General features: G+C 54.6%; 6 protein-coding genes across 6 annotated transcripts; 3 read left to right on the forward strand and 3 right to left on the reverse strand.

The window, feature by feature from the left end:
- Positions 1-2432: 2432 nt before the first annotated feature.
- Positions 2433-3395, forward strand: MONBRDRAFT_36266 (uncharacterized protein). The gene is made up of 4 exons (XM_001743740.1): positions 2433-2499; positions 2615-2688; positions 2808-2870; positions 2990-3395. The coding sequence occupies exons 1-4, from the start codon at positions 2439-2441 to the stop codon at positions 3206-3208; spliced, it is 417 nt and encodes a 138-aa protein (XP_001743792.1). The 5' UTR covers positions 2433-2438; the 3' UTR covers positions 3209-3395.
- Positions 3396-4535: 1140 nt separating this feature from the next.
- On the reverse strand, positions 4536-5977 carry MONBRDRAFT_15069 (uncharacterized protein; the record flags this gene model as incomplete). The annotated part of the gene is made up of 3 exons (XM_001743986.1): positions 4536-4646; positions 4773-5052; positions 5226-5977. Coding segments are annotated over 3 exons (1143 nt in total), but the record flags the coding sequence as incomplete, so codon positions are not given.
- A 3712-nt stretch (positions 5978-9689) lies between these two features.
- Positions 9690-11726, forward strand: MONBRDRAFT_23696 (uncharacterized protein; the record flags this gene model as incomplete). Its single annotated transcript, XM_001743741.1, has 10 exons — positions 9690-9799; positions 9932-10100; positions 10224-10316; positions 10457-10556; positions 10688-10748; positions 10857-10968; positions 11150-11227; positions 11310-11375; positions 11483-11564; positions 11668-11726. 10 exons carry the CDS (start codon positions 9690-9692, stop codon positions 11724-11726), a joined length of 930 nt encoding a protein of 309 aa, XP_001743793.1.
- A 1610-nt stretch (positions 11727-13336) lies between these two features.
- Positions 13337-14337, forward strand: MONBRDRAFT_31590 (uncharacterized protein; the record flags this gene model as incomplete). Its single annotated transcript, XM_001743742.1, has 2 exons — positions 13337-13584; positions 13784-14337. Exons 1-2 carry the CDS (start codon positions 13470-13472, stop codon positions 14335-14337), a joined length of 669 nt encoding a protein of 222 aa, XP_001743794.1. The 5' UTR covers positions 13337-13469.
- Positions 14338-19668: 5331 nt separating this feature from the next.
- MONBRDRAFT_2724 (uncharacterized protein) lies at positions 19669-20366 on the reverse strand (the record flags this gene model as incomplete). Its single annotated transcript, XM_001743987.1, has 2 exons — positions 19669-19956; positions 20178-20366. Coding segments are annotated over 2 exons (477 nt in total), but the record flags the coding sequence as incomplete, so codon positions are not given.
- Positions 20367-21919: 1553 nt separating this feature from the next.
- MONBRDRAFT_20131 (uncharacterized protein) lies at positions 21920-23870 on the reverse strand. The gene is made up of 8 exons (XM_001743988.1): positions 23741-23870; positions 23527-23638; positions 23292-23368; positions 23096-23187; positions 22857-22956; positions 22662-22745; positions 22474-22584; positions 21920-22398 (listed from the first exon to the last, which is right to left on the reverse strand). Exons 1-8 carry the CDS (start codon positions 23819-23821, stop codon positions 22282-22284), a joined length of 774 nt encoding a protein of 257 aa, XP_001744040.1. The 5' UTR covers positions 23822-23870; the 3' UTR covers positions 21920-22281.
- Between the last annotated feature and the right edge of the window lie 1673 nt (positions 23871-25543).

Genomic DNA, 25543 nt, shown 5'->3' on the forward strand with positions numbered 1-25543 from the left:
AAAGTAAAATGATTGGTGTCAAAACGGGGAATAAATGAGTGCTTGCGCACGTCTGTCTTTTTGACTTCCGATGGCGCTGCTGTGCCCTGACTGACGGCCACCTCGCAATAAGTGTCTATGGCAGCGGGCAAAAGATGGCAAGGGCACGCCATTTAGCTTTGACAGTTGGCATGGCGGAGGAAACGGAAAAAAAGGGGCCTTGATTGATAAAATGTGCCAACCTGGGGCGGAGGAGCCTGGGCGTGATGTGAGTTCAGCTTGCTTGACGCAGAGCTTGAGCTGGCGCATGTCGCGGCCGTTGGCAGTCTAGTCAAGTTGATTGGGGAAAGATGGGAAAAGATTCGCCATGCATGCTGTAAGCGGGCAGTTTTATCGAGACGGTAACGGTGGCGGAACATGGAAGCGTTGCCGGGCCTGAACGAGGGGCCAACCTGCGCCATGACGGAGATTGAAGTTGGGAGTCGGGGTGCTCTTGTCCAAATTGTCCAGGGAGTGTGACTGGTGGCAGCTCAGGTGGCACAAGCAGTTGCGCCCGCTTTATGACCAAAGGATTCCGGCGCAAAGTCTCGCGTCTCGTGATTGGGAAGTCTGGGACACTTCAGCGACAGGGGGTGTTTGGCCAGGACTGCCGGGCGGAAGGAACTCCACAAAGGTGGCGCAACCAAACTGGTTGCACCCGACCAATTCGCGTTGGATCACGAATAATTCCAAGAAGTACAAGGGAGCAGGGGGCGAGCCGTGTTGCCTGGATGTTGGTTAAAGCGTGGTGGGTGGCAGCAAGCAGCGTTCTTGGGTGCGAGGCGCTGAAAGCTGTTTGGAGCTGGTCGGCAACGGCGGTGCTGCTCCTGTGTAGCTCGACTGGAATCGGCAGTGGGTCTCGCTGTGTGCCACAACAAATGCAATACGAGAAGGGGGTCTGATCAACGCGCAGTCAACCCCCGCCTTCCTCGGCCAACAAATGCTTCTTGATGCTGATACCAGCAGCAATCAGTCGAGGCGGGCACCGTCAATCTCAAAATATCAGAGACCGCGACCACAGAGAGAGAGAGAGAGAGAGAGGAGAGAGAGAGAGAGAGAGAGAGAAGCAGTGCCGCACACACACGCACCGCACCACAGAGAGAGTGTTGCTCTCTCGGGTCCACACACGTATACCGCCTCGTCGTGAGCAGAGGGGGGAGAGAGGCGGGAGGCGAGAGGTGTGTTGGATAGAGGTTGGATGTGGATGTGGTGGCGGTATCGTTGGAAAAGCATGTGGTAAGCAGAGAAGAGGGTAAGCTTCTGGCGACGGGGCAGAGAGGAGAGAAAGTCCAGGCTGCCTGCTGGCTACCAAGTGTTGATCTGACATTCGAGAAGCGTTTACCTATGCACATATGCACACGATACCTTTGCTTGGATTTATTTTGAGGAGGCTGAGATTACTTTACGGCCGCTCGTGACCCACTGACAAGTTTGACGTGATGAAGTGTGACCGTTTCTGCACTTCTGAGCAGCAACAACGTCAGCTTAAATCCCGATTGACGGATAAAACTGTATAAGTATGCTATGCATTTTTCTGCGCCAGGTTATACACGGTTTAGCCAGCCTCCGCCCCCCTCCCGCCAAAGAAAGAGAGAGCAGAGCACATTCCCCTCTCCTTTTGTTTGTTTTGGAAGTCCAGTGGGTATTGAGTTCCATTTGGTTTTCTCAAAGCTTCTGAAGGTTGGTGTACTCTGTTGTGCAACCCTCTTTGCCTCTCTCTCTTTGTGTCTCTGTCTGTCTCTGTCTCTGTCGCTGTCTCTGTCTCTGTCGCTGTCTCTGTCTCTGTCTCTGTCTCTGTCTCTGTCTCTGTCGCTGTGGGCTATCTCTAGCTCTCTGTCTCTCTCTGGCTCCGTTTCTTGTCTCCATCTCTCTATCTACCTTGGTCTCTGTCGCTCTCTCTGCCTCTCTCTCTCTGTCTCTCTTGCGCTCTGTCTGTCTGTGGCACTGCGGCTGGTGCTCAATGGCGGCGGGCCGGTCAGGAGGGAGGCCGGTCACGGGGCGGAAGCGGGTGTTTTAAGACAAGATCGTTGTGAGCAGTTGGGGCAGTGGTCAAGGGAGAGGCGGGCAATGTGCTTTGAGATGACGTGTCTGCCTTGCTGATCGAGAGGTCTCACCACCAATCATCCTTGTCACGCACCCGCCCACTGTTTTTCAGGTCGTCATCTCCTGTTTTTACCCAAAATCACCACCAGGTAACGCAGGCAGGCAGACATGCAGACAAGCGTGTGGCTCGCACAATTTTTGGCAAAGTCACGCCCAATGATGCGAGCGCTTGTGGCAGTGCGATTCAAACACTGCATGTGTCATGCGCGCCTCGCGGGTCTGGCTAGCGAGCCGTCTTTGCTCATGCCGATTTCCAATGCATCATCCTCATCCTGACACTCCCGCTTCCGCTTGCGTCTTCTGTGGTCTATAGCATCATGTCGGTCGGCGAGGAAGATATCAAGCTCTGCTTTGAGCTCTTTGACAAGACCAACTCTGGTATGTCTTGAATGCCCTGGAATTATCTTGCGTTTTCCTTTGACGCCTGCGCACATACACGCTTTGGCTGTCGCCTCGCTCATTCACGTGCACCGTATTTGACATTTGACATTAGGCACCATTACTGCTGAGGACGCTGCCACCGGCGTTCGCACCCTCGGCAAGGCCCCGTCCGGCGAGGAGATTGAGGTACGTGCTCTTCTCCTGGCCTCCGGACTTCACCCTTGCACTCAACTCGTGGTTGTCGACTTGGGCAAACTGAGCTCACCACCCATCTTTGCTCCCGCTCGCTTTGGCCGTGTGTTCAGGAGCTGCTTGGCGGCGCCAGCAGCGTTGATTTCGCCAAGTTCCAAGAGCTGTTCAACGCGTCGGTATGCACCTTCTGTTCATGCTCGCCGTATACTTCATTCAGATACTCGGCATGCTCGTCAATCTGTTCACCTCTTGGCTTTTTTGTTTGCTCCCTGTGTACCATTATGTGTGGTGCTAGCCCGTCGCTGACTTTGACGAGACCATGGATGCCTTCTCGACCTTTGACTCGCACAGTGCCGGCTACATGTCACTCACCGAGTTGCTACACATCATGAAGAACCTCGGTGAGGGCCTGAGTGAGGATGTGCTGGCCAAGGTCAAGGATGCGGCCGAGCCGGACAGCGATGGCCAAGTGAACTACCGTCACTTTGTGGAGAAGATGGTCAAGGACCTCTAAGACATTTGCCCTTGCTAGCAGCATCGCTGCGCTACCCTCTTCTTTTCTTTCCAAAGCATGTGCTTTAGCTGTTTTCCCCCTTTGTTCGTTTTTTTTTTTAACACAATCCGCCCATCGCCGAAGGCTTCACTATTGATGGTTGATGCCTCTGTCAGCCAAGGCGATAAAAATTCAGATTTAAAAGCAATCAGCACAGACGTTACCCCTGGCTTGCTGAACCAACTACGCGAGCGCATCGCACATGCCAATAGACGCGGTGTGATCACAGCAATGGCAAAACAATTCTGACTAGAAGTGGGATTGAGAGACTGAAAGGAAAAAAAAAAAAAAAGAATGGCACAGAACACGGCCACTCAAAACTGACATAAGGGAGTACACACGTGCAAGAGAGGAAAACCAATAGACAGGCGTAAAGAAGCACATGTTCATGGCGACGGGGCGACAAGGACGAAGAAATATCGGTAGACAACAAGACACACGCCACACACATGAACGCACAGCACCTGTTTTCAATCAAACCAACGCAAGGCCTACTTCAATCGAGAACCAAAATAATACAACCAGAGCTCAGTCACACAAAAGCCAAATCAAGCATGGCTGTGGAAGCAGGATGTACAAGGGCGTCCCCCGGCGCGCCTGCGAGCCCCGGGACGTGGGAGGAAAAAAAAAAAAAAAGGAGGGTCGGGCTGATAAAGGCTATCAGCCGATTCAATCCAGGCCGGCAATGGCGGCAAAGTTGTTACGATTGTCCTCGCCATCCTCATCCTCCTCTTCCACGTCGTTCAATCCGCCTCCCGTAAGGTTCTGTATCGCCAAAACCGAAGCGATGGTGGTGAGAAGGTCATGGAGAAGGCGGCCTCTGGCGCACCTCCACTTTGAGTAAGCCACAGCCTTGGCTAGTACTGACGTCCACACCTGGCACAGGCCGATACCAGCCACACAACATACCTGTGCCTCACTTTCCTTCACCTTTTGAATCAGGTCTGACAAGGTGACCGAAATGCTGCTCAGGTTGGCGGCGAGCCAAGGGGATGAGAACCATCGTGTGTGGCAACCCGAGCGAGGAAGTCTGGTTGGTACACGAGCGGCACGACACAATGAAGAGGACACACCGGAAAGCAGCTTCGTCGTTGGGATCAGCGCCCAAAAAGCTCATGTCAGGCGGTGCATCAGACTGACGACGAGGCTTGAAACGGCCCTCCCGGTCCGCGGGGCTATCATGACAGGCATCAGGCACATGAGGCTCCATGGGAATGTAGGCCCTTGTCAAAGCTTCCACCGGCCAGGCCTGATCTGCTGGGACACGATCAGAGCGACTACGATGAACCTACACTTTGATGGGCTGCTTCTTGGCGATGCGCAGCATCTCCTCAACCATGAACTGCAAGCACATTGCGCAGTGAATGGTCTGCTCCGAAAGCAGCTTGATCCATTGCATCTGCGCACGCCAGCGATCAGGGTCAGTCGGCACGGTGCACGCCAAAAGTCGACGCGAATGACGGACAGGGTGAGGCGAGGTCGTCACGGGGGGGGGGGGGGGCAACAACACGCGTAAATCACGAACTTTGGGCTTGTTATTTTCATCCACGTCCATCAGATACTCAAACTCCATCTCAACGCCTTCCTCCACGGTGTAGGTGCGCCAACAGCGCATGCGCTGAACGAGAAATTCATGAGGCTTGTTTGAAGTCTTATCCCAGAGCACAATTGCGGCCTTGTTGTTGCCTGGGTTGCCCAGGGTCACAATCATGGATGCATTCTCCTCGGGCCAGTTGGTGGTGGCGGAGCCAAAGTTGACAAAGCCATAGCCAGGTTGTGACCGAATGAGTTCCAAAAACGCCTTGCTGCATTGGTCAAGTCAAGTGCAAGCGGGGTGTGAGGGCAAGCCACGATCGCTGCGTTCTCCCTTTCTCACTTTCTTCTCTCTGGTCCCCGTTCAATCCAAAACATCTCTTCTTTTTCTTTCTTTCCTTTTAGATGCTTTAAGCAGCCAGCGGTGCAAGAAGGGGTGACGAACCGGTCTCGTTCACTGCGGTACTGGTCAAGCTGCGCCTGCGCATCTGGCGTGGGCTGAATGTGACCATTCTTCAACTCGGTGATGGCCTCGATGTAGAGGAGATTGAGGGCGATGGGGTTGTTCCAAAGGAGCTGGTCCAGCTGGATGTTGTAATAGGCTTTGCGAAGCTGAATCTTCTGGTGCGGTTCGGCCCGCATGAGGGAGATGAAGGGGGACTCAAAATCCTGAAGCTTGCGGATCACGACCTTGCCGTCAATGTCATCCACCAAGTAAAGACCAAAAAAGTAGGTCATGGCGGTCGGCAGCTCGATAAAGCCGGCCACAGTCTCAAGGACATCCTCGGTCTGGTCAGTGGACATGATGTCCACCTTGATGCGCTTGCCGTTGGCCAGGTACACGTCAAGCTCAACCTCTTCTTCCGGGCCCTTTTGCACTTCCTTCTGGGCGTTGAGGAGGAAGGTTTGGAAGGTGGTGCCATTGCAGATCAAGGGCTGTTGCGCCACCTTTTGAAGCCACTTTTGCAAGTAGTAGCGACGCTCAACGCATTCCTCGGGTGGCATGTAGCGAAAGTTCTTGGGTGGGAACTTTTCCAGGGCCCCTGCACCAAACTCGCGCTTTAGCTTCTCATGGAGCTTGTGCAGATCACTGAACCGCACGCTGCAGTGGTAGGTGCCATTGATGTGGATGTTGTAGGCCACGTATTTGAGTGGCTGCGCAGGGCGCTCCTCCTGTGATCGGTGCAGCGTGAGGTGAGGCAAACAAGACGTGCTTTTCGGAAGAAGGCGAGCCAGGAGGGCGTGTTTGTGAGTGTGTTTCAGCAGAGGCAGACAGAGGCGGGGGTGCTGACCCTGGTTTCAATGTGTTCCTCAACCTCGGCGATGGAGATGTGCATGGTGGCGGTGATGCACAATGTGCAACAATCCTGCACGCAGAGACAGCAAGCACGCCAGCCATGTGAGCGGGCCGATCGCACCACGACTGTTGAATGTCAATAAGCCAGTTTGGGATTCTCGTGCCCTTGTTGACAGCTCATCCACACGACACCACCATCAAGCGGGGGCGGGGCCAGTGACACACAAAGCTACGTACCAACTTCCAAGCCAACAATCAACAACAGATGGGGCCAACTTTGCCAACAAAGCAAGCTGATCGGCAGCGGATCCAGGACCAACGAACAAGAGGAGAGCTCACGCACGCGCGGCAGCAACTGGGGCAGATCACCCAAAGGGTAGCCAGGTTGTAGCCGGGAACCCGTGTTTCCAGTGGGCAGTGTGCAGTGCGTACAGCCCACAAGGACAGTGCACGCGATCGGGATCCCAACACGACCCAAGCGATGAGCCGGAGCTGTTTGTCTATCGTCTGCCACTGCACCACCACCCTCTTGGTGCGTCAAAGCGCGAGACCCAAGAACGCTGAATGCCACCACAGCGTGAGCGTGCCGCGACGACTTGAGAGAAGAGATGAGAGAGATGAGAGAGATGAGAGAGATGAGAGAGATGAGAGAGATGAGAGAGATGAGAGAGGTGAAGAGATGAGAGAGATGAGAGATGAGAGAGATGAGAGATGAGAGAGATGAGAGAGATGAGAGAGGTGAGAGAGATGAGAGATGAGAGCAAGAAAACCAGAAAAGACAGAGAGATGAGAGAGCAACAAGAACGAGGAGAGAGATGAGAGAGAGAGAGAGAGAGAGAGAGAGAGAGAGAGAGATGAGCGAGCAACAAGAGAGAGAGAGAGAGAGAGAGCAATAGAGAGAGAGAAGAGAGAGAATGATTTTTTTCTTTTGTTGATGTCTCGATTTGATGCTCTTTTGTCTTCTTCAGTGTGTGGTGTTTTCGGCTGAGATGGGAGGTTGAATTGCGTTGATCGGATAAATTAGGGTTAAACTATTGTTCGTTTAGGTAGTCCAGGAATTGTCAGATGATTTGGTCGTTTACAAGGAGATGGACTTGGCAGTCATGGCGCGGCAAAGGCGGAGACGACCGTGTAGGGCAACCCGCTCTCCTAGCAAGACACATGCCGACGGTGAGCTGTATTGGTTCTGCAGAGGTGCACGGTTGTGGGGTCGCATGGACCTACCTGGCTTTCTTTGGCCATTTCACTCGTGGTCAGTGAAAACTTGCGGGTCATTCGGCGACCCGACCTGGCTTGACGCGTTGACGTGTTGGTGTCGCTCGAGTCGCGATGCACCGACCAATAAAAGAGCCGCGCTCGGTCCGCGTCGTCGAAGCGCAACCGCAGCTCCCGGGCTAAAGACAAATTTCCCAGCAACATGCTCGGTTGGCAGCGCGTTTGACAAGAACCCGGCTCGAAGGCAGCGACGACCAGGCGATCCACGGAGACGTGAAGGCCTTCGCCGAGGCGCCGGCATGCGTGAAACTGACCTTCGTCGTAAGCTGTGAGCGTCATCGTGCGCAGCGAAGCGTCGCCCAGATCCAGCGTGGCCTAGGGTTTATGTGAAGTGAGATCTAGCCTTGGATACACAATTTGCCCAACGACGACACGCGCTCACGGGCGGTCATTGGCGCAAACCTCAAGGGAACTGATGGGACTGGCCAGTTGTTGACGATATTGTCGAGCGCCCGTCTACAACAAAACGCACAGCACCTCAGGCCTCGCCCGCAGGCAATAGGAGACGGCGCCGGTTTTGGCGCCTTTGATCAGCGGCCAAAACAAAGGAGGGGGCAGGCCTACCTCGACATTGGTTTCCACACCAATCACCACGGCTGCGCCTTCAAACAAGAGCGCCACCGCGGCCTGGCCTTCACCAGAGTCAAAATCGTGTCCAACGTGATCCGTCAGTAATTCAACCTTGGACATGAGGTGGATTCGACCGTTCTCAAGTAGGTTTGCACCGTGTCGATCCAGAACGTCGGCACCTGCCAGCGCATATTCAGCTTGACAGGTGGCTGCGATGGCATTGCCGCTTTGACGGATCTGCGTATAGACCAACGCGGCCACCTAATCCAGTCGTGGATCACCACCCGAATGCACCACGCATGTCGTGAATGACACCAACAAATCAGAATGGCCTCGAAGCGTGGCAGTGCACCCCAATGGCGATGGTTACGATGAGCGCTACCTGAATCAGTCGATACTGGGGATCTTGCCGATCTGTGCGGGAGGCCAAGTTTTCCAGCAAAACGCTGCACAAATGACACCAATTCAGACGAGGCACGGCGTCAAGAAACAGAAAACATCGGACAGGTCCGTGGGAGAGAGGCAGGCAGGCAAACAGGCTGGCCAGACCTGCGCTCGCCGGCGTGTGTGATGATGGCGTTGTAAACATCTTCAATCGACTGCAGGCTAGGGTGTGCTTGGTGAAACTCTTGCAAAGATGGCAGCCGTGTCAATAGATCTGCCACTCGTAAAATTTTGGAATTCCACGATGAATTGACAGGTTGGGCCTTCGTCTTGAGCAGTGGCAGGCAGCGGTGGTGCTTTTGAACGACACCCACCGTTGTAGCGTTGAACAATCTCGGTGTGCTTGGCCATGAGGGCGTAATACAGTGTCAAGTACTGTTGGGACAGGTTTGAGGGAAAGAGTAGACATAAATCAGAAGAACGGAACAGCCCAAACAGTCGCGGGCATGTGTGCGCTGATCGTGGGGCCATGCAAGCGTCGACGCACACGCGTGGTAAAGGCCAAGTAGCAGCGACCGAGTTCGGTTGGCTGACTTTTCAGCTGGTGCAGCAGATCTTGCTGCAGGTCATGAGCCTCAAGGCACGGCTGGACACAAAGATTGGTGTCGGGCTTACCGAGCCAGCTGGCCTCGGCCAGCGGCGTGGCCCAGCGATGCTACCGTTGAGTCCCAATTGGAGCCCCATCAGGTTTAGATGCATCAAGGGCACGACGAAGGTGCGGCGTGAGTCGGCGGTTACGGGCAGTAGGATGTGGCTCAAGCTATCGACGATTGCACGTGAAGATGACGCTTGTCTACTGCTGCTACACCAGGGTTTGGCTTACCTTGAGACCTGCCAAGCAGCGCGCATGATCGTCCTCCACCTCGATCAGCCGCTGCAGCACAAAGTCGCGGTAGGCATGATGATCACCAAACATGGCAGCTTGGCCAGCATTGCTGCCGGTGCCTAAACAGGGACATCACAATCCATCCAGGCCAGGTCAGGCCAACGTGGTCGTCACACCCTGACAGTGGCTGCTGTCCGTGCTGGGCAATGACGCGCATGTACCTGGACTCTTGGGGTCGGCCATGATGCCGCGATGATAGAAAAGTTTGAGAGTCTGAGAGAGAGAGAGAGAGAGAATTACATGTAGAGAGAGAGAGAGAGAGAGAGAGAGAGGGAGAGAGAGGGAGAGAGTACTCTTGAGCGAAAGTGTGAGTAAAAGTACAGATCAAAGGAGAAAGGCCACAACAACTGTTGTGACCGCTATCGCTCTCCCCCGTGTGTGTGCTTCTTTTTTTTCTTTTTTTGTTTCGTTCTTGTGGCAGGATGGCTGGACCCAGCATGGCAGTGACCGGGGCAGCCTCGGGTTTGCGCTTGTGGGCGCGCGGCGGGCTTGGTGCGCTGAGCTCTCTGCGTCAGCATCTTGTTCAGCGAGCGGCGCAGCTGGCAACGTACGTTTAAACTTGTGCGGGCTGGCGTTTTGCCATTCCTCCATCAAAGTTCCGATGCTTCGGGCACAAACCAAGGTCGCACATGTCCCTCCTTGACCTGCCTCACTTTTACGCGCACACTTGTAATTCCAGGCCACACCGGTGTGCATCCACTCAAGCGCAGGCCGAAGAGGTTCCCGTGGATGTGATGGTGCCTCTGAGCAGTCATCTTGTGCGCCGTGCGCCACTCATTGCCAAGAAGCTGGGCATGACACAGACCTGGGATCGCTGGGGTACCCTCATACCAATGACCGTTCTTCAGGTTGGCGCGTGCGGGCTTGAGGGGCTTTGTTGTTGGCGGCCTTGCCTCTGCTCCAGGCCCATTAGGATTTGAACGCTCGGGCGCCAAGTCTGACTCTTTGGGTGGGCTTGTTGTCTTTGGCAGGTTGAGGACTGCCAAGTGGTGGGTCATCGCACTATCGAGCGCGATGGTTACGAGGCCTTGATCCTTGGTGCGGAGACCATCAAGGACTCCAAGGTGGGTTTGAGCAGAAACAGGCTTTTCTTTTACATGATGACCAAGTGCCCTGCCTAGTCGACAGTTCGACCGCGGGGGTGCTTCAGGTCGCTTCTGCTGTTGCTACGGACAGTCCCTCATGTTGTGGAACCTTTGTGTAGTTGGATGGTCGCATTCGTGGCCAGTTTGCCAAGCACGGCTTGCCGTCGAAGCGTCACATGGAAGAAGCCCGCATTAGCGCTGAGGCCATGCTTCCCATTGGTGCGAACTGTATTTGAAACACCCTTTGGCCGCGCTTGCTTCCCGTCCTTGGTTCAACCGGTGGGAGTACTTTTCTCCTGAAAAGCGCGCCATGAGCTCATGAAGCGTCTGTGCTTGTGTCAAACTTGTAGGTTATGAACTCTCATGTGAGCATTTTGAGCCTGGACAATTGGTGGATGTGCGCGGCACCACGTGCGTTCCAGTCTTGTCCCCCGGTCTCGTTTGGTGCATTTCCCCGGGCTTGCGGTTCAAGCCAGATGGGTTGACTCGGCTCCTGACCTCTCTGGCGGCTTGTGCTAGGATTGGCAAGGGCTTTGCGGGCGTGATGAAGCGCCACAACTTTAAGGGCATGCCCGCAACCCATGGTGTCACCAAGACGCACCGACGCATGGGTGGCTTCGGTGGCGGACAGGTTAGCATGTTTTGTGGCTGTTGTAGGATGGGCGCTGGCGCTGTGCGGGCGTATGGGCTTGGTTGATGGCCGGTGCAGCGGGCAAAAGGGACGCCTTTTCTTATTTTGAGGAGCGTGCTTATTCTCATCTGTGCTTGCTGTGGGGCGTCATGGCATGGTCTCGTTTCCCGATCATGACTAGGATCCTGGCCGTGTGTGGAAGGGCAAGCGGAATGCAGGTCGTATGGGCGGTGTTCTGCGGTGGCAGCGCAACCTCGCAGTAAGATGCTTAGTGCTTTCTCTCAAGACCGCACCCGTGATGGAAAGGGGCATTGTCGACCCTCACTGGTGGTATTGCTTAGGTGATTCGTATTGACACGCGCTACAACCTAATCATGGTGGCGGGCAGCATTCCTGGCGCTGAAAACGTACGTGGTGCCGACCACGGCTTTGACGCAAAGGGCAGGACATTGAGAGAAGGAATAGCCGATGCTGAGCCAGCTATAACCTGACAGCTATGTTTGGGGGAGTGTAGAGCCGAGTGCTGGTTCGTGATGCCATTATGAACCCCCTGCACAAGCCCAACTTTATCTCCCGTCCCAAGGGTACCCTTGGCGGTACGTTGTTGTCGGGTTGTTGATTCGTTTTGGCGGACTGCAAAGCCTTACCTGTTACAGCCCGTTGACCCCTGCTCACGTGGTGCTTGGTGATGATTCACAGCCGGTCTCTTTGAGGCGCCTGTCCCTGAGGAGGATCCATACAACACCATGCTGGACTAGAGCGTGTGTGGTACAGCCCATATCGTGTGAAAGCCCATTCTTTAACCTTCTATGCCATGTCGGCGCCCGACTTTCTTTCGATTCCGAGCCTCTGGTCCCCCCTTTCTTTTCTGTTTGCGTTGCCCATGACCCGTTCTTTCTCTCCTGCTCTGGCTCCTTTTCTTTTCCGGGTCCTTTCGCCGATCTCCCTCCTGCTCTTCTGTTTTTTTCGCAGCGATGCGGTATGCGCCTCGGCGTGGCGTCTACAATTGCCCAAATTTTTTTTCCCTCAAAACAGCCCAAGGCTCATGGCCTTGTCTATTTCAATTCAAAGTGCTTGGTCTGACTCATGCCTCAAGGGTTGTTCCAAGGGTGTTTCGACCCTAAGGGGATGGCTGAGGTTCCAGCCGCTTGAGCCGGCAAGCCGTATGTCTAACAGCTGTTGACAACAACAGTTCTTTGGGTATTGGAAATGACCGCCTGTCTCGGCGGAGATTGTGAGACTGAGGATTACGTGATCTCATGGTGACGCAATGGCGCGGTCACACACCTTGTGTGCCAAGTTTCGCCATCTGTTGCGATTGTTACCCAATCGGTCAGGTGCAGGCGCGTGCAGAGAAAGGTTCGCTTTGGGTCTCACGGTTGCAACACCACGCCCCAGGCCATCACGGGCGTGCGGTCGCATCTTGTGCGAATTGTTCGGCTTGACCGCGATCGGGGTTTGCTAGGTCCAACAACGCCTTATGGTGTAATCCTCCCGTCAAGCCCCCACCACACCTCCCAAGCCCGTTTCCCTTGTTCTCCCTCGGGTTTCGTAAGAAGCACAAGCACGAGCCACCTCCTGTGTGTGTGTGTGTATGTGTTAGCCCATAAGCTTAACGTTTCTTCTCATGTGTGTGATGTTGTAAGGATTTCAAAATGGCGTTGGATCTGGTTTTGACAGTCGTATTGACCCTTGAAATGGCAGCGCCGGGAGGTCTCTGCATCTGTCGGGATAGATACGAGAAGACTCGACCCGGTTCAGAGGTCGGTCCGTCACTCTTGACCCAGCCATGCCCTCACATGCTCAAGAATCAGCGTCGCTCAACGACCCAAACAAATAACAAACAGAGCAGTATGCAATAGTCACAGTAACAGTAACGCACACACGCATTGCGACACCCGATTTAGACGATCCCCTTGGATCAAAATGGCAGCGACGATGCGCGTCGTCTCCCCCCGTACACGCCGAGCGGCACGGCCAGATGATGGCCGTCATGACCACTCGTCTCTACCTTGTCCTTCCCACGTCCACACCCACCTGCCACACACAACACGACATACACTCACACCCAGAATCAGCCAGAGCGGAGCGTCTGGGTCGCGAGCACGGTCCGAGTTTGCTTTGCCTTGATCACACCTGCATGCCCCTCTTCAGTCACTTTCCCACATTAACCCCCACACCCTCACACCCTCCCGCACCTGCTGCGACTTGCCCCGGCACCACCACCACCACCACCACCCACCACACACCAAGACACACACCTTTGCAGCTTGTTCTCGGCCTTGTTCCTTCTTCCTGCATCTTCTTCTCTCCACCTCGGCCTGTTGCGCCATTCTTGCGCATTTTTCCCACCCCGTTGCCGTTTTCAAACTCCCACGTCACAAACTTGAATCAAGACGTTGTGTCGTCATCTGCCTTGTTGTTTCAACATCAGCCCCTGCCGCCGCCGTTTACTTTCCTCCCCTTGGCTCCAGAGCTCCCGCTGCCCTTTCGATATCATCATGACGGCTCGCGTTGCTGGTGTTCGGGATCTACTCCCGGGAACGCCGACCTCCACCTCGGACCTCATGTACAAGCAAGTCTCAATGCTCAACACCGCCAAATCTGACAAGCCACGTAAGCCCCCCCTGCCGCGTCCCCAACTGTTCCTTCTCTTGCTTGTTCACGTGCCAGCCCAAACTTGGCTCTTTGATAATGCGCTCCCCCGCCCTCGTTACTCGTTGGGTATTATTGTGCTTCTGTGTCGTCGTTCCTTACGTCGCGCGTCCATCTTTCTCCTCTTAATGCCGGCTGCTGCCCTTGTCTGTCCACACAGAGACAGCCTCGGCCTCGCGGAGCAGTAGCATGAACGTTGATGCCATTAGCGATCAGACCAACGAACATGCCATGAGCCGTCAGCTGCACAGCCAAGAGGCCGACGCCGCCAGTGCCCTCACCACGCTCAGCCAACACATTGTCGCCGCCTCCGCTGCCGCCTCCCCGGCCCACGTCAACGGCAACAACTCCAGCAGCAATCACTCCAACAGCAATACCCCCACCGGCAGCCATCCAGCCGGCGGCAAGATGACAAGCAAGACCACACCTGCCAACACACCCCGCGGGGAGGATTCAAATAACTACCGGATCAAGCGCATCCGAAACAACGAGGCCGTCCGGCGCTGCCGCATCAAGAAGAAACAGGAAATGGAAGAAAAGGCCATGCGCCTCGAGCTGCTTGAGCACAAGGTCTCCGACCTCGAAAACTGCAACCGAAAGCTCTCCGAGCTTATCGTTGAGCAGCAAAAGGAGATTCAGCGCCTTCGCTCAGAACGCGACACCCTCCCCTTTGTCTCCCCGGGTCATGTCCTCGGTGGCCCTACCGACATCTAAGGGGACCTCCATTTCTCTCCGCTCTTGAGTTTTCTTCTTTTTGTTTGTTTGATTTTTCTTCTCTTTCGTTGATCTGATTGGGTGTGCTTTTGCGACCGTGTCGCCACCGCCCTGTCCGCCGTGTCCTCGAGCTTGCCGTCTGAATCAGGGCTATTTTCTGATCCCTTTGGCTCTTTTCAACTGTTTGAATTTCTGAACTCGGGAAGTCTTCTGCTGATTGTCGCACCTCAGGCAGCTTGTTTGATTCTCTCCCTACATTCCTTCCGCTCTCTTCTCTTCTCTACTTGATTTTGTTTTAGTTTTGGGCATTCTCTTGTGTTTTTCTTCTACATGTCTGTTTCTTATGAGCGTTTCCGCACCCGGGTTGGTCAACGGTTACGCTTTCGGGTCGCTCCAAGACCAGAGAATTATTTTCTGTGTTTTCTTCATGTTAGTAGCTGGTCGACTTTGTAGTCGGCTCCGAGCCGGGATGGTTCGCGCCTTGCGCTTCTTTTTGTATCATGGCTGGTTTCCAGGCTGATGTGCGTATTTCTCTCTGTCAGTGCGCGAGTGAGCAAATTGGTGTAGGCCTGGGATTTACTCACTCACTGAATGTCTCGTGGGTTTATCTCAAGGTCGAGGACGATTCGCCGGTCTTTTCGTCCTGCGTGCGCTCACTTGGGAAGCCTTGTGGCTCTATCTTGAATTTAGTTTCATGATTGACTTGTTTCCAACATCAGATTGTCATAACTCTCCGCCTTTTGAGCCAAGAACCACGCCATGTCCTTCTCCGGTCGAATTATCACCCTGAAACGAAATGGGTCTCTGATCAGCTCAATTGGCTAATAACGTGCGAACAAACAACTCTACCTCGCAAGCTCAGCTTGCCGTGTTATCTGCTCCCTGGAAACAACACCAAACAAAAACAAAAGACATCTTGTTGTGTCTTTCTTTAGAAACTTTACTCTTCGATTCATCATCGCACATGTCCCTTTGAGACAGCCAGTGCCTCAGTACGCGATGAGGTCAGCACATACTCATATGTCAATCAAGGACACTGAGGCATTCGACTCCCAAACATCGCACAATCCCCTGCAGGCCAGACCAGAACAGAGACGGTGAAAGTACATCCAAACTTGAGGCAGCACCATCGCGGTCATAACGAAAAGCACCGACGCACCGGGGGCCGATCGAGTTCAACCTCAGGCCACATGCGTAGCTTAGGTGGGGGCTCACTGCACGTGCGTTGGTAGCCCACTTTGGTGGTGGAGGTGGTGACACCGGCGGCCAACAGTGGCCGGGGGTTTCCGGGAGCCAAGGGGTCATCGGGCACTCGCTGGGACACCAGAACCTGATCATCAGCCGAACGCCCATCGACGTTTAATCCGGGGTACTGAGGCAGCTGTGGCAGACGTTCTACCGTGGAGAGATAAGTGGTAGGCAAGGCCTGTGGGTTGGTCACAAACGGGTGACCCAGAATGCGTTCAATGGTGGGCCGCAGTCGCGGCGGCGCGCAAAGCAGCGTGGACACAAAGGCTTGTCCCATCAGCGAGACTGAGCCCCAGGTGGCCTTGGGGAAGGTGTAGTCCTGTTGGTTGCATGCCGAGCCATTGAGCCACCCATCAGAGGAGCAGGAGACAGCCACGCAAGCATGAGAGAGGAGCTGCTGAAGCTTGGTTTCAGCGACGATGCAGACGAGTCGCCTACAACCCAACCTGGTCCAGTTTGGCCTTGGTGTCCTGTCCAATGAAGGGATAGCAGCCAGACAAAAGTACAAACAGCATCACGCCTGCGGACCCAAACCAATGCCGAGCAACGAACAGAACGGAGATATATAATCAGTCTGGCATTTGCGTGGTCCTGGTCAGCACAAGCATGTTTGTCGGTTGCCAACCCTGACCTAAGCTCCAAATCTATATGAGGCAGCCAGCCAGTGCAGGATGCGGGGTGAGCAAATGGCGTGAGACAAAAGTGAAGCAAAGGAAAGGAAAAAGAGAAGAAGAAGAAGAAAAATAAGAACCAAAACAAAGTACCGCTTGATATTCTACCCTCTTGAGGGCGGATGGGCTGAGCAGGGGTACGGTCATCACTTACGTCACAGCTGCGAGTGTAGAATCCACCACGCCGACACACGTTGCGGTACTCAATCTGTGTTTCTGGTGCCTGCCAGGGTGGGTTCGATAAAACGGGCACCTTCAATGAGTTTTGCGTGGCGTGCCGGAATCACGCTCAAAGATGTACGAGGGAGTTTTGGTTGCCGTGGGCGGGTTGTGAGCTCAAACCTGGTATTCTGGGGTTCCACATTCACACTGCAGATTATAGTCGAGGTCAAAGTGGGAAAAAGCCAGGTCGCTGAGTTTGACCGTGACTTCCTGTGTGTCCTCATCAACAGAGACGAGAATGTTGTCGGGCTTGACGTCGCGGTGCGCAACCCTCAGCCCGTGAAGCTTGGACAGTGCGCGTGCCGCTCGGCCAAAGAGCTCGCTACACCCGCAGGGCCAGCAATGAACCAGGTCGGACGTGAGGACAGGACCAATCGCCACCAATCGCCACAATCATCACCGCAATGCCAGACTGGCAAGGATGGCGATTCGCTCGCACCTGGCTACTTGTTCGCTGTAGCGAAAGCCCAGGGAGCTGACATGATGGAAGAGGTTGCCTGCATTCATGTACTCAATGACCAGGAGGTGGTAGCGGTCCTGCAGCCCGAGGAACACGGGCGAAGAATGAGGTGGCAGCGAAGACAACGTTGACGAGAAAAAAAAAAAAAAAAAAGCGGCTGGGGGTCAACATACTCGGCGCGAGCGACGTGCCAGGCCTTTGAGGCCAATGACCGTGTTCTCATAGACGCGTACAAGTCGAGTGACGGCGTCGGGGCAATGGACCGTGCAATAATGTGTCATGCGAATTTCATGTCGGCTTCCGTAGGTCACGGGCATGTACTTGAGCGCATACACCTGAAGAGCGCCGAGGTCCAATGAGCATTGGCGGAAAGGCAACGCCATTGATGGCGCAGCTCAGAGATATGTTGAGAGTCGTGGTGGCAGGACGAGTTACGCAGAGGCAGGCCAGCTGACCTGGTGAGTAGTTCGATCAGTGCAAAGGACAACCTTTCCGCCTCCACCCGAGCCCAGGCTATGATTCCAGTTGATGTTGTAATCCTCTTCAATACTATTTCTGCGTATATCTGGCTCGACCGTGTCGTCTGGGTACTTGACGGGCACAGCAATCGTATCCTTGAAACAAAGGCAAGACGCCAAAGCCACCATGCACGACAGAAAGCACCAGTTGATGGCGGACGGTAGAGGCCAAGGGCCAGAGGGCGTGAGGATCAAGCAGCGACGCAGGGTCAAATGGGCACGCAGAAAGCAGAGCTGGGCCCTCACCTGCATGGAACGATCGTGTTCCATCATGCCGCGACACGCCAAAACCAGGCCCTCGCCTCTGGGTTGGATCGCTTCCGTCCACACAGCTCGACTATCCTCTCAAGGTCGGGCTGCGTGCTTCCGACTGTCAAAACATGCACCTGCGTTTCGCCTCTTATAAGCGTGTTGGCGAGTACGAAAGAGAGAGAGAGAGAGAGTTTGAGAGTTTGAGAGTTTGAGAGAGAGAGTTTGAGAGAGAGAGTTTGAGAGAGAGAGAGAGAGTTTGAGAGAGAGAGAGAGAGTTTGAGAGAGAGAGAGAGAGAGAGAGAGAGAGAGAGAGAGAGAGAGAGAGAGAGAGAGAGAGAGAGAGAGAAATGAAACACCAAAAGAACACAAGTAATTCTAACAGACTTGTAACGGAAATGAGACTTTTTCAGGGGATAAGCTGTGTGTATCCGTCGATGAGAACAAGAGAAGGGCTTTCTGGGGGTGAGGGCTCTGTTGCACATGAGGGTGGGTTTAGACTTGGGCCAGCAGCCAAATGTGCTTTGCACGATCAGAAGAGCGTGAAAAGTCGAGGCAACCAAAGTTTTTAAAATCTCTTTTATTCATTCAAGAGTCTGTGCTGTGTCGTGTTGGGCAATCTGGCGACGAGCGATCCAGCACCAGGAGGAGGTAACCAGGCGGGAACAAAGCAGGGCGAGAAAAAGGAAGAAGGCAAATCGCAAGCCGCAAAGTGCAAATCAAAAGAAGAAGAAGAAGAAGAAGAAGAAGAAGAAGAAAAAAAAAAAAAAAAAAAAAGGGAACCAGAACAAACATACAGTCCGACCAAGAATTGGCCTCGACAGGAGCGCGTACACAGAGAGAAGGCATAAATGAAATGCACGCACGAAACAAGAGACCTGGAGAGGGTGGTCAATGCCAAAGCCTCAACTGTTCGGCCTCCAATTTGTTTCACTAGCGGCATTCTACCAAAGCAGGCTAGGAAATGATACAGCAGCCCTGGGAGGCAGGTTGCGGTGATGTTGCCTTTGCCTCAGCTGCCTTGGCAGTTTCAGCTGCTGACTGCGAGGCCATTGGAACGAAGAGCAGCAGCAGCAAACCGTGTAGATGAGAAGGAGACGAGGCACACATTCCTTGCCAAAGAACTCAGACACACGAACCGTGGCGGGCACAGCTTTTGGCTGATCCTGATCGGCTGCGGTTGCTGGGCTCTCCTCTGCGACGGCCGCGGGCTATCAAGCACGCGCGAATACAAACGTTAGACGTGGCCTGGATGTCCCATGATTTGAGAAACCGATGCTCCATTGGCGGACCAAAATTGGAATCGCTGATACCTTGTCCGAAGCCACGCTGTCACGCTTGGAATTGGATCCCTTGTCTGAGGCCACGCTGTTGCGCTTCGAATTGGATTCCTTGTCCGAAGCCACGCTGTCACGCTTGGAATTGGATCCCTTGTCTGAGGCCACGCTGTTGCGCTTGGAATTGGAGTCGGAGTCAGCACCGCTGTTGGCGGCGGCTGGCTTATCCTCCGCCTTGTTCGACGCTCGTCGCTCAGTGGCTTTGATATCGACCACGGTATATAGAGCCTTGTCTTCATCAGAGCCGCCGGGTTTGCGCGAGGCCATGATCTGATCCCGATCCTCGTACTCGGAGACACGGCGATCGCGACGCGTGAAGCTCAGCTCAGCATACAAAATCTATGGGCGCATGCACAAATTAGCCAGGCGATGTTCACGAGGTGTGTGGACCCATCAAACCCGCTCTTGCGCGTCCATGGACGCAGCGTCAGTGCCATGCATCTCAAGCCCTTTTCCCTCCCTCATTTCCCCTTGCTCATGCAGCCTAGCAAGCAGCAGTCACCCACTTCGGCCTGTTTGCCTTCGCTGGCCTTGTCCATCTTAGCCAAGCCGCCCTTGACCAGTGACTTCTTTTTGTTCATGGTGCTGGCACGAGGTCGGTCTTCGTCTTCGACGGCAAGCGAGTTGGACTTTTCCTTTTTCTCCACCTGCTTGAGTAGACGCAGCATCTGTGGGTCCTCAGTCAGCACTGCCGGCGTCTGCATGGCCTTGTTGAAGACATCAAGGCGCGCGCCGTTCATGCCCAGGTGCTCGGCACACTTGAAGTTGTGGAAGACGATAGCCAAGTGAAGGGGGGTGTTGCCTTCAGGGTCTTGGATATTTACATTGGCACCGCACTGCACTAGTGCTTTGAGGGCCTCAAACCAGCCGTTTCCAGCTGCAATGTGGAGCAGACTCTGCCCATGGGTGTCCAGCTGGTTCAAATCTTCGTTGTCTGCAATCATCTGATCCACCAGAGCCTGAAATTCGGTCTCGTATTTGTTCTTAATCTCCTCAACCTTGTCCTCATCCAAATCTGTCGAGGAAGCACGCACATCACGTCAGAGCGGGGTGCGATCAAGGGGCGGAGCAATGGCAGGCGGCCACAAGCCTCGCAGGCAGGTCGCAGGGTTTCAGCGGCTGCAGGATGAGACACGCGGTCAACGAACGCACCGTGCTCTTGCATGGCGTCTTCAAGAATGCGCAAGCACTTTTCATCATCTTCGGCCAGGTCCACGGGCATATCGCCTTCCGAATTAACAGCCGTCAATTCGGCACCGTTGCTGAGCAGAAAGTTGACCAAGCGCCAATGCCCACACGCCGCCGCCGTGTGCAAGGGCGTCCACCAGTCGAGATCCTATTAGGCCCGTGCGTTGCCTGTTAGCTGGGGTGGCCGTGCACGTGTAATAGCAGGCAGGTAGCTCAGCGCTTACGCGGCAGTTGACGTTGGCACCGAGGCGCACAAGCAAGCTGGCAGCCTTGAGGGAACCCTCGATACAGGCCTATGGTATGTATGGGGGCGGGTGCAGACCACGTGGGTCGCCCACGGGTTGAGCGATGGTTGGCTGAGTCGAGGGAAGGTTAAGATGGGCCAGACGGGTTTGATAATCAGGCCACACGCACCATGTGTAGAGCCGTTACGCCCTCATCATTGGTGACGTTGACATCAAAGCCATCCTTGGCCATGCTCTCCACTACAGCGGTCGGGGCAGAGTATTACATCGCGGCTGGGGCAGAGCGGTCACTCCGTGTGGCCGGCAGGGGCGACGTACGTGTTTCCAGTTCGTCCGTGGCTGCAGCGTTGAGGAAAATGTAGCGTTTCTCAAAGGCAAGCTGGGTCCCACGAGGCGCATCAGAGGTTGAGATGATGCGGCGCGCATGGATCCACACAAGGGTGTACTGGCATTTGATGATACGGCCATGTGGGCTGGAACAAACCTTGACGGGCACGCGGTCGCGTTCAAAGACGCTGGGGTCATATTGCAGATCAAGTGTCTTGTGTTGGTGGTTTTCGTATGTGACGGGTTGGCCAGACTGATACTGATCATACCACTCGAGTTGCTTAGCCCGCAGCTCACGGGCTACCTCCATGGCGTTGTTGCCACCGACATCGCTCAGATCTTCGTCACTCATGGCGGTCAGTTTAGTATCTAAGCTCGCGTCTTGTTGGCGATACAGCAGCCCAATGTGTCGGGGCCTGATGGTAGGCCTATTCACCCTAAACCGGAAGCCATGAGGAGGGCCCGGTTTCAATGGGCCAAGGCGGAAAGGCGATATGAGGAGAGTACACAGCAAGATGACGTCGTGATTGAGGTACGTGGTGCATAGCAGGAGTCCAGGTTTGGAAATTGGGTTTAGTTGGATGGAAAGAGCGGCACATGGCTACGATTCCGTCGAGTGGTCCAGGGGTGCTGAAGCTCTGCCGAAGCCGAGCCGATCACAAGCGGCAGCCCGGCTGCGTTGGACCCTTGGGAAGGGGCGGCAGCCGGACCGATCCGGCAGCCAGTCCCTTTGCAAACGTACCGTGCACCGTCGGTCGCATCCAGGCTTCAAGACATGTATCGCTCGCTGACAGTCGATCCACAAGACTCGGCCCGACCGTCCCCTCTGGTTCCTGTTGTCCCGTCCCAACACGTCGCGCGCGTCAAGGGATCAAGTGCTTTAAGATCTCGCGCGCGCAGAGGAGAAGGAGAGAGAGAGAGAGAGAGAGAGAGAGAGTGAGAGAGAGAGAGAGAAAGTCCAGGTGGGCGGAACTCAGACAAAAGAGAAAGAGAAAGAGAGAAAGAGAAAGGAGACTAGGAGACTAGGAGACCCAGAGGAGGTCCAGATGGCGCAATTATGTTTGTTGACAGTTGGTAATCACAAACAAAACCAAACGCTCAAGACTGTCACTTGTCAGTTGGTCATCGATTGTGGGAAACATCGGGGAGGACGGACCGACTCTACTCTCTTAGGAACCAGCGGTCACCGCGATAGGTGTAACCCTTTTGGCTCATTTTGGCCCGCCGTTTTTATTCATCCTGGCTTAGCCACCTCGTGCTGATACAGCGACGAGGAGTGGAGCACGCTCAGATAAATAAGACGAAGTCACACTCGGGCATCTCGCAATGATGCCACTCGGGCACCCAAGAGGGAGGTACAAAAGGCAAGAAGTATGATCCCAAAGGAAAAGGGGCGGGCAAAGGCCAACGGGTGCTGGATTACCACGCGCTGGTTGTTTTTTTTTTTTAGGTAAAGAGGGCTCTCCTTTGGAAGGCAGCTTAGGCCTTGATGGGAACGTCAAAAAGCTTGCTCAGCTGCTCACGGGTATCCTCCCAGCTCGTCACGGCATGGCCCTCCGTCTCCTCGCTGTTGTAAATCTCGTAGTCGTTGCCACCCTGTCACGTCGGCCAGTCGTGAGCTGTCAAGGCCGGCAACAAGTCCCTTTGGCACCATGAACCAGGTACGCTCACCTCAAAGGTCTTGTCGCCAAAAAAGAGGATGCGCTTGAAGTTGGCGTGGTTCTTGACGTGGCGAAGGCAGTACGTCTTGTCCCAGCCCTCGGGGAAGACGTCAAAGCTAATCTATGTAGCCGGCCGCAAACATGAGGCGGCAAAGTCTTGCATGCAAAGCGCCTGCCGCCGCGGGCATGGCAGCTGACCTGGCCACCAATCGAGAACTTGAGACCCCAGCCGGCAAATTCCTTTTCCAAGAGACCCACAAACTCCTTGCGAATGCCATGCTCCTGTCGTCCACAAGGCAAACATGGTCGACGTGAGGCAGGGTAAAAGCGATGCATAGGTCTTCCATGCCAGACTGGACTGGGTCAGTCGTGTGGACGGTATACAAGTGTTACCTTGTCGTACGCCTCAAAGGCATTGCGCTCGGCACGCGAGCAGTTGCGGCCAATGGGCGACACGTTGATCATGCCGTTGCGAAACTCGACAAAAGTGCCACTGCAAGGCACCTCCAACGAAAAGAGTGAGTGAGAGGACATGCTTTTTCTCACAAACCCAAAGGAGTTTGTTGTCCAGCAGCAAGTAGAGTTGCATTGCATGGTTGAGGCTAATGGAGGGTTTGCCCGAGGATACGGACCGCTTTTGGGGAATTTCTAGCGAAGCGATGTGCTTGAGGCAAAAGTTGACAAGTTTCTGCATCTTCTGCTCGCCAAGAAAGCCCAGGAAGCTCTACACAAGAGAAGGATGAATATTGAGTCCACTGTGCGGCAAGGGCTGTGAAGTTGATAGTTTGGTAGTCGAGAGACGGGGCAAGGGGACAAGGATGGCAGGACCTGGGTCTCGAGCTCCTGTGCACCCTTGTAGGCGGTGAGGCCATTCTCCGCAAACGTAAAATCGTAGGCCGTGCGAGCTGATGCCAGGCAGTCACATCCACACACACACACACACACACACACACACACACACACACACGAAAAAAAAAAAAAAGAATTAGGCCAGGCTCTGGTGGAGGCGAGGCTGGTGCGAGGAGGTGTGTGCGGGCAATCAACGGGCAGGGCCAGTACAAACCCGTGTTCTTCATTTGCTCCTCAATCTTGACGAGATCGGAGCCGCCCACCAGACCAATGGCGACCTTGGCGCGGACGCGAGCCATAAACTCTTGCATCTCCTCGGTGATTTCCTGTCAAAAAGGGCGTGGCAAGATCGGGTGAGCCAAGGGAGCCCCAGGCTAGGCAGGGGCACTTCAAAAAAGTTGAATCGTGGTGCAAGTGTTTCAACGTACGGCGCGGGCAACAGTCATGGTGCCATCGACATCAAAGAGGCAGAGGGTGTCGCCAAACTCGCGGTTCGCAAACTCGCTCATGATGCTGGTTCAGTCGTGGCGTGTGCAAAGGGTCCAAGCTACGCTCCAAACACGGGCAGGGACAGGGGAAAAGGCGTCAGCATTGGTGGTGAAGAAAAGAAGATCGATCCACCGCTGGCCCCGCACGCTCGATCAACAGAATGCGCCGGCTGTCGATGCACCGCGCGCCAACGGACATGACGCCGCCATCGCATCATGACGCACCAAGGAAAGGAAAACAAAAAAAAAAAAAATGCATGACAACAACCATGGTCAGAACAACAGTTGTGGCACGTCGGGGCTCCACGTCAGCAAAAACGGCAGAAAGTATAAAACAGCTATTTCAAACAATTGACATACAAAGTGAGAAAGTAAAATATGTCCCCTTCATGTTGCAAGCTGGTCTGGCCAACCTGTACGACGACAGACAAGCATCCTGAAGCTTCATGACGGGCAGCGCCTTCCCCGCCTAACGCGCTGCGTGTGACGTCTGTAGGTCCGCATCGCGTGACATACTATCCTGAACCATGACAAACACCACCACGGGTTTGTGGGCTCTGGCTCAACAGACTGCATACGTTCGCGCGCAAGCGCCGCGCCAGTCCCTTGGGTCCCCAATCGTAATTTTGGGGCTTGTGTGATTTAGAGTGGTATGGCAAGTGAGGAGGCGTGGGAGAGGACGGGTTACCGGCGATGGGTGGGGTTCCCTGAATTACCAAATGGAATTTACCTCGATGCGATAGACTTGCAGCAAGAGCTCAGCTGACATATGAACGCCACACACACCATTGAAGTCGTTGGGGTGGGGTGCCGTGCCCGACGCCAAGATACGCCTCCATCGCCGTGCGCCGTGTTCTGGCCTGGCCACCGAGACACCCAGACACCAACATACAAACCGCTGATTTTTGCGTGGAAGACAAAGGCAGAGCAGAATCAGAAGAGAGAAGCAGATGAGAGGGACCACACATGGAAATGTTATGTATTCTTTGTTGTTTGGTGGATATTCTTCGAGCAGACTCAGTTTTCTTCGGCCACTTCAAATGAAACCAGGCCCCTTGGAGCTCTCCCTGTCCGGCTCCCGAGCTACCAGGCTTTTGTTCTCTTGGTACAACTGCGTGGCTCGTCGAGGAGCTCGCCTTTCCATCCAAAGCTCCCCACACTTGACTGCTTCGGCAGCTTTGTTTTGGGCTTGATTGCCCCCACACTTGGAACCCCCCGTTTGCTCGAGTGTCACCGCAAGCCACGGCGCAAATTCCACCCCCGTTTGACGTTGTCGCTGCTTGGGCTGCCCTTGGTCAAGCTTCCTTCCCCACCACCACCAACTCACCTTCAGCGCCCTCCTCTCTAGCAGCAGCAGCTTGGGTACGTTTGCCTTGCTTTTTTCTTCGGCCGCTCTCCGTGAACCTCCCCTTCTTTCCCCCTTGTTCCTTCCCACCCACCCAGTCTTTTGTTCTCTGGTTCATTCATTCAGGTCAAGGAGAAGCTCACCACAGCAGGCCCTCTGCCCTCTACCACTTCCCAACCGCTCGGCTGGGCCCCGCCTCTGCCTTTGCACGAGGCGGCCCCCATCAAGGAATCTCCTCATTCCTTTGCTGTTGAAGAACACAGCGCGACCCTTTACCACCACCAACAGGTGTATCTTCAACAGCACCACCTTCAACCCTTTCCCCCACAGCAGCCCGTCTTCTTCCCTTCCTACCACCAGGAGACTAGAGGCCTTCCAACGCCCTTCTCGGCCACCAC

This window comes from Monosiga brevicollis, genomic scaffold (assembly GCF_000002865.3).
Source record: "Monosiga brevicollis MX1 MONBRscaffold_4 genomic scaffold, whole genome shotgun sequence".
Classification (NCBI taxonomy): domain Eukaryota; class Choanoflagellata; order Craspedida; family Salpingoecidae; genus Monosiga; species Monosiga brevicollis.